General features: G+C 39.2%; 1 protein-coding gene across 1 annotated transcript in view; it reads right to left on the bottom strand.

The window, feature by feature from the left end:
* The window catches only part of GABRR3 (gamma-aminobutyric acid type A receptor subunit rho3), a 29,693-nt gene extending 17,642 nt beyond the window's left edge, over nt 1–12,051 (bottom strand). Inside the window, exons 1-2 of the mRNA XM_009816301.2 lie at nt 11,924–12,051; nt 4,610–4,722 (exon numbers count right to left, since the gene is read on the bottom strand). Of these exons, the coding sequence (XP_009814603.2) occupies nt 4,610–4,722; nt 11,924–12,051 (241 nt within the window). The remainder of the gene's footprint in view (nt 1–4,609; nt 4,723–11,923) is intronic.
* Nucleotides 12,052–12,406: the final 355 nt, after the last annotated feature.

Below are 12,406 nucleotides of genomic sequence, written 5' to 3'. Positions count from 1 at the left end.
TGTGGTGCAGAAAAGAAAATGACTTGGTGGCAAAGAGCTGTTAGAATTGCAGCATTCTTTGAACATTCATTGAGCCCTATTTTCTTTCCTTTTTGCCCCTTTTACCTTCAGATGAATTTAAATGTTACTAACTTAGCTTGAGGAGGGAGGAAACATAAGGGAGAGTGAGCTAATGGGATCTCTGATCCTCTGAAAATTTGGAATTAAGATTATGCTTAATTGCAGATTGGGATGCAAATTGTCTAGAAAGACTGTTACCTCTTGACCAGCTAAATGCTGCTAAATTCTTTTCCATCATTTCTAATACTTGCTAATGTTATTATCCTCTATATTGGTTGACAAAGCAGAGATAACCAATTTTAAAACTTCTTTAACTAACATACTGTTAGCATAGGAAATGACAGGTCCTTAAGACACAATGTAAAAGAAAAATAAAGTTGTCATACTTCAATATATATATAAACACTACACAGTGAGAACTTGCATGTACACAGTGACAATGATCCTGTGGTTCCATAATCTTTAGATTGCAAAATAGTTCAGAGAGTGCATGGAAGACCAAGGCACAGAGGAATAAACTAATGGTCTCCTCTATATGCTAGTCTATGATTTTTTTTAATGGCAATGTTAATGTTTAGTAAGTGGAGACAGAACTCAGGAAACCAACAGCTCACACCAATGACTTCTGCCAGTATTTTGAAATAAGATAGTTTAGAAAATAATAGGATATGGATAAATAGATGTATAGTAGAAAAGAAAGTAGATTTAAAGGATTTCTAAGGATTCACTCTAACACCTCTCTCAACATACAGTTGGCAGACTGCATCGTGGCCCTCAGATCTGAGCTGCTAGAAGTCTCTGTTCATTGTCTGATATTGGCCTGTGCTCGCGCTTTCTCACTGGGTTTAAAACATGTGGATGACCATTCAAAGAAGTGCTGGCAAGATAATTTAATTTCTTACCTTTTCTCCAGTCCAAACTTAAGCTATCTTCTCACAGATTATCAATTTATCAGGCTACTGAAAAATCAGCTGAAGTACTTTAGGCCATAGTAGTTCAAAGATGTACGTCATGAAAAGGTCTGATTCAGTTTACTGACAGTCTTTTGTTTCCTTTGGTAGCACCTATGCGGATGGACAGCCTTACCAGAACTGACAAGCATTATTATACCATTGCAGGAACCCTAACATACCCATCTCCTGGCCTTTATCAGTGCTTCTGGAAGCAGCAAGGACTAAACGTAATTCCTACAATGTTCACTGATGCAGTAAAGCTGTCTGAGCAAAGGAAACATCCATGCTCCCAGTCCTATCTCTAATGGAATTACTCAACTCACTATGCTGGTCCACATCTGTTTGCATCAGCGGGGATCCTTCTGTTGGAGAGTTCCAAACAAAAGAAGACCTTAACATTACTTACAAGGCAACAACAACAACAAAAAACAGGAAAGGAAAAAAAACCAACCCCCCAACCCCCCACAAACAACAACCCAAGAGCCTGGCTTAGGGAGTAAGTGCAATGTAATAGTGTAAATTTAGTTTTTTAAAGAATGTTTGGGTGTACTGAATTTTTGGTTTGCTTCACTCAACCTCACTGTATAATGAACTGGAGACAAAGTAGCATTTCTATAGCAAAAATGTAGAAACAGCTTGCTATCAATTTGCTGGTTTTGCTTCATCTTGACACAGTATGCTTCTCAGACTTTGATCTCTAATCTGTTAATAAATGGACAATGTCAGGACTAAATTTTAAAATCAAGAGTCAGAGAGTCAAATGATGATTGTGCAGCTGGAATGGCATTGCAATCAACAGAAGAATGCCAAAATACACTCACATAAATGACAGCGGAGTTGTGTCCGTTTGGTGAAAAAAAGTATCTCTTACCTTCACAGAGCAATGATATACTTTCATGAGAAAGCAACCAGTCATGGAAGCAAAGTCACAACTATTTCCAGTAACACTGCAGCCAGTAGCATCAGTATCCAACAGTTCTACATTCGTTTCCTCCAAGTTTTTTCCTGTGCACATTTGCTCAGTTTACAAACCAAATTCAGCATGTGCGCTCTCTGTTTTTCCTTTGTAACTTAATTATAAATACTAAAAACTCTGGGTCCTGTAGTCTGCCTCATTTACTTTGCATGTGTGGCGCTAAATGAAATCAAACAAGCCAGATTTAGATTTAAGAGTTCCCTGAACTGAAGGATCTCCAGCAGGTTCAAAACAGCATGAATTTTCCATCTGCTTTTTCTCCCAAACTGGTGTAAAGGATGATTGAACTTCTCAGGGATAGGGTCCCAGTGGAGTTAAGTTAACAAAATCTGCCATTCCGACTCCCTGACATACCCAGAAAATTGCAGTGGGGTATAGAAGAAGGCAAAAAATTGTCCCTCTTTTAAAGGTAAAGAATAATTTTAAAATACTTGGTATTCACCCAGCTGTTTTGACCCGGTTCTTTTTTCTCCCATCAGTATTGTAAATTGATGCATTGTGCTGAGCTGAATAAATCATGCGGTATGGCATGTGACAGATACAAGCCCTTCATGAATCACAGTATTGAAATGCTTCATTAGATTTGATAAAAACAAACCCAAAATTTCACCTGCTTTAAATACATACAGCCACAGTGTTGTAAGTCTTTATGCAGTTCAGGCCTATGTTATGACTGCCATGGCAATGAATGTAGCAACAGTATCTCTAATTTCATCTTCTCCTCTAGTTAAGTTTCCTTCTGCTGCACACTTAATCATCAGCGTTCTTCAGAGAAACCCATACTCTGGCTCTGCTGTCATACAATAATTCCGGGTATGTTATTCAAATTCATGTTTCAGTCGGTGAGTTTTGTCCTCTGATGAGGTCACACTTGTGTACTCTCTGCTGCTGCCTTATTAACCTGCCTCTTGTGAAAAACAAACCATTCTTTACTACTGTAACATCACTGAAATCAATGGTAAGATAGGAATGATAGAGTATAAATTTAGGATTGACAATCATTTCGCTGAGACTTTTTTCACTGTGCGCTGTAAAAATGTTAATGGATCTATGTTTTAGTCCTAGAGAGATTCACGCATAAGTATTCCACCTATTAAGAGAGTTCTGAAAATTGGGAAGTGTGTGAACTATTGGATGCGACTGAAAAAAGTGCCTCTCATGCCACTATGGCGCATGGATGATAGAAGAGAAGCAACACTGATGCACTCTTCTGCTGAAAGCTATTTCTGTACAGCTGAAATCATACCCATGGCAATGTGATTATTGAGAGGCCTGTGCAATGAAGTCAGTGGAAAAACTACAGCTGGCTTCTATAGGAATTGAATGGGCTCTATGAGTAGTCATCTGAAAATAAAAGGACAAGGGGAAAAAGCCTGGTACAGATTTGCTGGGTGTAAAAAAAATGCTTACTGCCTCTGGAAAATTACAACTGCCAGATCACAGGGTATATTCTGAAAGCTGCTTTTATGTACATCATAAGTATTTCTTTCTGGATGATCCAGCAATAAAATACATCCCAAACTGTTGTTTGCTTTCATGGCAATGCTACTTCCTTTCTGAGATGATGCTCAAATATTTAAATTTCTTGTGTGGCAAAGCAGGTGGTAACAAGGAGATGTCCAGACTAACAGGTATTAGACTAGACAGGTATTAGGCAAAAGGTAATCCCAACTTTTGTTGTCAAGAAACAGACGTATCTCAACTATTGCTCAAAATCAGGCAAGATTTTTGCTCTCTGACAAGACAGAATTTCTAGGGCAACAGGAAACCCTTTCACATTCTCCCAGCGCATCCAGAGAGGCTTTTCTTACCCCTGGTCTCCCTCCTGGCATGCTTTCCAGGCCCCAGGTCCCAGCAGCTGGTGTCAACAAGAATAGCTCGACAGACTTCAGCTAGCCTCCCAGATCTATGTTTGTTTACACAGCTGATTATTGGTCCTCATATATTTTATTTTGGCTTCATAATCCAGAGCAGTTCAGTCTATTTTCATGAATCATGAACACAGAACTGGTGACGCAAAGGCTCAGACAAAGCTTATTAGTGGGGCAGCTTTCTCATTTTACCTTTCATGAAGGACAGTAAAAATGGAATGCAAACTGTGAACATCCCATTGAATACTCCCTTTATCCACATGCAATTTAGTTAAATGAAGAAATAATCATCATAGTGCCCAACAACACAGAAATGACATGGTAATAAACCAAAGGCCTGTGGGTAGTTTTTTAATTTTGTACAGAGGAAACAGATTTAGGAATTGATGGTTCATTTCAATCTCTCAAAAAAATTCAATGAATAAGTAATTTGCTAATTGCTACTAGACTATGCAGTTTACAGGGACACCTTCATCACTGTTCTCAAAGAATCCTATTGTCATAATATGTTTTTAATTAGTTCTGAAAAGGAGACAATTTGAACAGTTTCTCCTATTGATATGCTAAACACAAAAAAGTCCCTTGCCTTCAAGTATTTTGGGATTTCTTCTTATTTCCTGGAGAACAACAAAACAGCTGCAATTAAGTCTGTCATTCAATTTTAAGTGACACTGCTGGACAGAGTTTAAATAAACTTCCAGAGAGAGGATAAACTATTAACCTGCACAGCGCAGGCATGTGCTGCTTACCTCCAAATCCAGGTCTCAGTGCAAAGTCATGGTCCTCTATGCGAAGAAGCTGCTCAGATTTAAGTGGCCATACTTTGGTGCTGTCAAGTTTCCTCATTTTAATTTCTCGTTTGCTATGTTTAAAAAAAAAAAAAAAAAGTAAGCAACTTCATTTTTTTTCTGCCTGACATTCAGAGTGCTAGTTAAATGAAGCAGGGACCCAAGAATGCTGGACAGTTGAATCTCGTACGATAAGGGAAACAACTGTGTTAATAAAGTTGGAGAAAGATATATCAGACAAGGTAGGGAAATCAGGTATGAGGGTGCCCGGGTCCATAAGGGACACCAATTATATATAAAAAATCCCAGGAAGAACATCTAGCTCTCCTTCTGTTCCCCTCAGAGATTGTATCTATCACTATATAAGAGAATATAGCTGTTTGAAAAAATGTTATTATTCACATAGCCATTTGCAAATCAGACTTGGAAATAACACCACTTCATACATTATCCATATTACAGAGAGAATTATACTTTTTATTATAAATCTTTTTTTTCCCTAGGACCTCAAATGAGTCAATAATTTTTCAGGACTGAGAAACTGATGGTCCTGGATCCAGGGACTTGTTCTTTGAGATCCTCTTAAACATCATTCAGATTTGGCCAAGTTACTCGTTAGCTCATGCCCTTATTTGCTGCTCACGCATGCTGTATTTCTTTGCACCAAGAGTCCTGACTCTGCATTTTTCCCCATGCCACACATATCTGAGCCTCTGCATAGAACCAAGGCAACACAGATGAACCTGTGCTCTAAGCAGGACACCATGAATTCTGTACTTCTTTCTGGTGACTGTTGCTTTCTTCCCTTCACAGAATGTACTAAACAACATCCCAGACTCCACTGGGAAATTCACGTGCCTAAGAATGGAGTCCAGCTCTCCAGATGGATATCTCATGTGCTGGGCACGCATTTAAAATGAACAGCAGATGCCCATCACAATGCAGACTCCTTTTCCGTTTTTCCGATCAACAAAAACCGTGGCACAGAAAGCAGAGGGGTCTGGTACATGCCCAGATCACGAAGGCATTGGGTTAAAACACAGACAAGATCTACAGCCAGATCTGGCAGCTGGGGGGCACAGCCTTTAGAAAGAATCCGTTACATTACTTGGTTCTGCTATAAGGAAAATGCTACGGTGTTTCCTTAAGTTTCCCCTCCTTGTTGCATGTCCTACTTTAAGTGGGTGGCCCTAAGTAATAACAGAACTAGCCATACCTTAGCTGCAGAATTATGCCTGGCTTTGGGCCACCTTTTCAGGAAAGGCATGGGAAGATTGTAAGAATCTGTGTAGTTTAATTTAGAGGAAGACAACTGAGGGAACACATCACAGTTTCAGAACACATCATGAGCTTTTACAGGGCCCTTTGCTCCATGTACACTCCCCAGTAGGATAAAAGCAGTGGCAACAAGGGAGATCTGTGGTACACATTAGCAAAACCTTTCTTATGGTGAGAATAGTGAAACGTGGGAACATATTGCTTGGGCAGGTTTTGAGACTCCTTTCACTCCGGCTATTTAAGAATGGGTTAGACATACGTTTGTAGGAATAACTTAAATACAGCGGCTTTGCCACAGGCAAGGGACTCTCCCTAGACATAATCTCTTTCATGCCTTCCGTGATTCTTTCGGACTTCGGTGCCAGCAACTCTAATTATTACTTTAGACTGAATGATAGAAATCTGTTCTGAAGATTAGCCCTGTAGTCAAACAGTGCTTAAGAAGACGTATGCAACAACTTAGGATAAGGTATGCGCATGTATTTACTTTTTTTTTTTTCTCCTTTCCCCCCTTTTTTCCTAATAATGAAGCCCAATATATTACTTTTAAAAATGCTATGTTACAGGAATGCTGAGGCGGCTGCCGGGCTATTCAGAACTGTTGGACTTGACCAAATTAATTTCCCTGAGTATTCTTGAATGTCTCTGGCAGTGTTGTCTGAACCAAATTACCAGGGCAATCAGAACACCCATCAGGCATTTCAAATACAGACTTTAGTTTTTGGAGTATTAAAATTATGTGGATACTAAACTGAAACCCCATGCTTCAGAGAATTAAAACCACCACAGAGCAAGCCTGTATCAAAGTAGAATGGACAGTAGAACTGAACACCTGCAATGCTCTGCAATAGGTACACGAGGAAATTCTGCTGCTTGGGAACCAGTATAAGAGAATATGATGCATTATGTTCAGAATGCCATGGCACAGCTAATACAGTTTGGAAACATTAGGTTATTTGTCATCGGATGTGCCAAGGAAAATACCTGTTTGATGCTCCGATGATTTCACTGGAAGAAGCAGGCTAAAACCATGATACATCTATTGCAACTTCTTACTAGAAGCAAGTATGTGACTGAGGAAGACTTTCCCTAGTCACCAGAGGCAAAACATAAGCTACCAGGGCAGGAATTTTTTTCTTAATGAGCCACTGAGAAGAAATGCTATGGGATTTTGATATTCCTTCTGTTTTCTTCGATGAGGACAAAATAAACAGAAATGCTGCCTATATGTAAAGCATCTTTTGTGCCCACTTACTCAAACAGCCTCTTCAAGCTAATGTTTTATGTACAAATGGTGGAGTATCTATAATTATTTCTAGCTGCTATCCAAAGTGGTTTTTCAAGCTAGGCAAGATCTTGCAGGGGTCAGAATAGTACTTTCATTACAAACATACTACATCTTCTCTTCAATACTTTCTTTTGGAAGAATATATTTTTTTATTGTGAAGGAAAATAGGCTTACATGCAAAGATATACATTCGTGGTACTTAGAATTAATTTCATGGACACTGGTAACATTGCATGTGTAAATGTACCAAAGCTTAGAAAAATTCCATTAGAATTTCTAAAATAATTAAAAAATAATACACTTCTGCTTCACATTTTTTCTCCTCGACTGCTTCCCCCACCCAAGGCTAAGAAGTGTTCTACAGCAGATATTCCTTTAACACTAGCACGTGGACTCCTGATGTTGCTCTTTGGCTAAAAGTTACAGTATTAAGTTGTCTTCACTGCAGTATTACAGTTATTTAACTGATGATTCAAAGGTAGTCGCATGTATGTATTTGTTTACTCCCAAGAAATCCTAGACCTGTATCTAACTATTGAAAGCACTACAGCATTGTGAAATCATCAGCAGATGTTCTCTTGAGTGCTCCTTCCCATGGCACCAATTCCATTAAAAAGCAGAAGAGACAGATCTAACTAGGCTAGGTCTCAGAAAAGCTTCCCAAGGTCAGTCAAGATATACTTTTCATTCTCACAGAAGCACAGCAAAGCCAGGTTATATTTCAGTGGCCTGGCACCCTGATCTCTTTATCACACAGCTTTGGCCAATGCACCATCATCTAGGAGTCTAAATGCAGTCATTGATTCTGTACATTCATTGTATGGCATATGTCAGGCTGTGGTGTTTGAGAGGAAAAACCCACATGCACCTAAGGAAAGGAAATCTCTCTTTACCTACTTGGGGCAGTAGTATTAAAGGGAACTCTGATAGATGGCCTGGTATTGCCATAAACTGGGCAATGATAAACAGGAGTTTGTCAGTCTCAGTGAAGCACGTGCTCAAGAAACTACCGCTTCCAGTTATAAGAGCTCCGCTTTACACAGCAGTATCCCAGGCAACAGTTTACATTATGCAAATGAAATGGTAATCTGTAATTAAATTCCACTTGAAGTGTTTCAGATAACATAGGGAAGTCACCCTTTCTGGTACTTATATATGAAGTTAATGGAAGCACAGTAGCTCTTTTGATGAAAAAAAGTGAGATATACTCTTTGGACACTTCACTACCCAACACTGTTATATGGAGTCATGGCTCGATGCCTTGGTATCTGACAGAGCTCTCAAAGAGCAGTTAGTCACTGCCTACAAAAACAAAACAACTAATTCAGAATTTTTTAACAATAGACAAATATGTGGCAGGCTTTTAAAGACAAATTTAGCTGCTCCTACCTAACCTTGAATACCTAATAGCGAATGAAAGGTCAAAGGTCTTAGTTGGATCATTTTTGGCTAAAGTATTTAACCGCATAATGCCATCAGTGTAGTTCCATAACCAGTGGCATTCATGGGATTGATGTGGTTAGTGTCACATCTGGTTGTCATGTTCATGGAAAAGAAATCCACTGAAGGTCACTAAATCTTCAGAAATTACATACAACACAGGAAGTCTCTGAGGGAAATCTGGTGACTGGATATGGGCAGGAGTATTAGGGGGAAATATCTTATTTGTTTGCCCTGTGCTTATTCTTCCAAACTTGTGCTTATGGCCCTTGTTGGAAACAGGTCAATATAGTACATGGACCTTTGGTAGGTTCCCGTGTGGCCGTTCTTCTGTTTTAATGCCCTGCGTAACTAATGATAAGGTAAAAGTTCTTGGTAGGACTGGAGGAAGGCTGAAGCACCTCTGGGTATCCAGGAAGATATAAACACATTTCCAGCACCACCTTCATCACGACAGATTTTGAAAAATCTGAAACTCATGTCTTAGGAAGGACAGTTCGGAGAGGTTTTGGTTTCAATTACACTAATTCAGCATCCAGGATACCACACTAACTTTAATGCTGCAGTATGGGGGTAGTGGGGAAAAAAATTCTTATCGTATTAAAAATGAAACTAGGTAAATTTATGAAAAGAATACTATGAAGGACCATTTTATGAAAAGAATACCCTAGATTTAATGGCCATAAGCTTCTTTCCAGTGCTATGTCCCCAAGATACTCTAGCTACTACCAAATCAAAGATATCCAAAAGGTAGAAGTTACAGTAATCTTATTCCCAGGAGAGTCTGTGGAGTTATATAGCAGTGTGATCTCTTAAACTTTTTAACACATTTATCAAATTTTGAAACCCAGATAAATGTAATCATCAAAATTGTACAGTTCTCTCTCTCTCACACATAAAAATGCATTTCTAAATGTTCAGTAACACATACTGTCAAAAAGCCTAATATTTTGACAGTCAAATGTTTTGTTCTTTGCTGTAGGAAATGGACCATGAGAATAATCTCTTTCTCATGTACTTTTGGTTAATGCTTTAAAATCTTCTTTACAAGAGAATGCAGACAAACAGCTTTGGAGGGAGAATTGGGTTACTCTATTAGAACAGTGGAACTTGTAGGTTAAGTAACATTTTCACATGGGATTCTTTTTAAAAGGCTACCCATTTAACCAAGGCCATCTGTCAGCTGTGTCCCTAATAACCCTAGTGCTGGCTGAAAGGTTTTTCTCCAGAAAGAAAAAGAGGCCGGTGGAAAGTCAGACCCTGTTGCAATGTACTGGAGAATAATGCTGCCTTTAGAACAAAGCCAGAGAATCAAACAAAGAGAAATTAAATGTATTTGGATGCTTTCCACAGAAAAGCTTGTTTGCAGCTGTTAAGCTTTGGGATCTTCTGTGGCTCAGATTCTGCAGTCGTCTTCCCAGTTCCAAATCACTAGGGCCTAGGAAATGAAGACATGGAAGGCCAAAGCATTGCCTTGTGTAAAGAAAATGGCTACACCAGTCAGCATCAGCTGAGAATGCAGTCCTGGCATTTCTCCTTGTTCCTTTCTGTTCCTTTCCTTTCCTTTCTGTTAACACACTTCTGCCTGTCTCACAGGATTGTCATATGGATCCATTTGTATGTATTAGTAAAGATCTGTGAAGATGGAGAGGACGCTGTGCTAGTATTGTCACTGCTGTCCTGTGGCAAGAGGTCAGCAAAGGATGTCCAGCAGGATGCCACAAAATATGCTGTCTCCTACCACCAGGCTTCTCTCCTGCTTTGTGTATTTTTAGGCCAGTGATGGAGCAACAGGATAAATGCAAACAACAGTAGCATATGTTTCCCTTTTACCACTGACAAAAGTGTATCAGCTGAGCTTAAAATAGACATTCCTTACACTATAGCAATAAGAAGATATTTTATTCTGTTTCTATCTGATTCTTCCTGAGACTAGCAACCCAGCAGATTAGACCTTCTGTTGTTGCTAGGGCTAGTTCTGTTTATTTTGTTTTGTTACTAGAAATAATCATGCACCAGCACTCACTCCAAAACTGTCAGTGAGTTTGAAACGGTCTGCTGAGTAGCCATTCTTTTAATGAGCTTTTGGCTTAGACCAACCTTGAACCTATGACCATGAATTGAAATCCAGAAGTACTGAGCAATAGAGCATCTCCGGGCACCTCCATTGTGTCACTGGGATATGTTCTGTTGCCTTGCATTGCTTAAACGTGATTTTATCAAGACATGTAGGGATTCAGAGATATGTCACTGCTGGATTATCACATAAGCAATACAGAAGATAAACAGCTACATACCTGCTAAAAACATGTACCTTGAAAAACAGCTTAAACACATCAGAGGAGTCCACTTATGTCACTTTTCCTTAATATGTGATATTGTATGAATAAACTGTGAGCTCCCCTGTCCATTTTAATAGGGGGTCAAGTACATCAAAAAATGTAACAGTTGTAGCCCTTCTCCTTCCTTAAATGGAGCTACTTACTACACTTTCTCCTACTTCCCAACAAAGAGAGATTTTGCTTGGATTATCACTGGCAGTCATTGGTCTGTTTACATACTGTTAGATTAATCTGGAAACACATTCAGAGGCCTCACACGGCAGATGTGAAATAGCATTTGTGGGAAAAAGCACTAACACTTTGCACAGAAACTTACATGTAAAAACCTTTGTATCATTATTCATTTTAAAGCAGCTACTTGATTGGAAAGACTAAGAACAGAGACAATCTTCAATGTCTAAAAGCGTAAGTATATTCCAGAAAGGGAACACACTGTGTCATCACTACAAATAAGGTACAATTCCCCTCATTTAGTGCCATAAAAACGTCTTCTGTGTCTTGATAGTGTAGCTACTCTGCTGTTTACATAATGGAAGTCACTTTCTAACATTGGCATAGAACTTTGAAAGGCTTTTCTGCTTCTTGTAATGGGAATGAGAAGGCAAGAATACCCGGTACATCACAACAGTAGTCTGGTATCACAATAGTAGTCTGGTATCACACAAGTTAAAAGAGCTGCGTGTGGGTGTGAGTGTGTACATACCTGCATATATATGAAGCACTCATGAAATCACAATATGAAATGTCTGCTTATGAAAAATTAATCAATTGTTCACCATTTCTGTTTTGGGAACACCCTATCAATGCTATGCATACTACAAATTCAGAAACTGGCAGAACAGGACAGTGAACAAAAAGGGTGCATTGAAAGGTTGCTGACAGCATAAAGTTTATCAGATGAACACAGACAGAGAGTATATTGCTTACCTGTTATGCTTTCTTAAGAATGAAAATTGTTGCCGATGATGAAGATGGTGATGCTGACTTTGAGAACTGTGTAGCACTGCTGTCGGCCACAGGCAGGTGAGGAACAGAAGTTTCATGACCAGGACCATCTCTTCCAAAAGAGAAATGCACCTGATCAGCCAATCCACCTTGCTGACTTTTTATTTTTAGTGGTTTTACTGCTTAGAAACAGCATAGCATACAAAGGATGCACATGAAGCAAGGCATCACTGATGACAGAAGACAGGGGCATCCCAGTTCTGATGTCCTCACCGAGTTCCCCTTGTATTTTGGCAAATCATAAAAATTCCTTCAGCTCTACATCCCTGCGGCATCTGCTCTCAAAGTAGAAGCACCTTGCTTTTAGAAATGTAGTAGATACAGCAATTTGTTTGGCCAGGCTGCAGTCTGATCCATTGCTTCCACTTTTTCAGCATAGGCGCATATTTGAATTCTCCATCACCC

The sequence above is a fragment of the Gavia stellata genome, chromosome 1, assembly GCF_030936135.1.
Source record: "Gavia stellata isolate bGavSte3 chromosome 1, bGavSte3.hap2, whole genome shotgun sequence".
Lineage (NCBI taxonomy): Eukaryota > Metazoa > Chordata > Aves > Gaviiformes > Gaviidae > Gavia > Gavia stellata.
The sequence above is the reverse complement of the archived record's forward strand: the minus strand, read 5'-3'. Positions and strand labels throughout refer to the sequence as shown.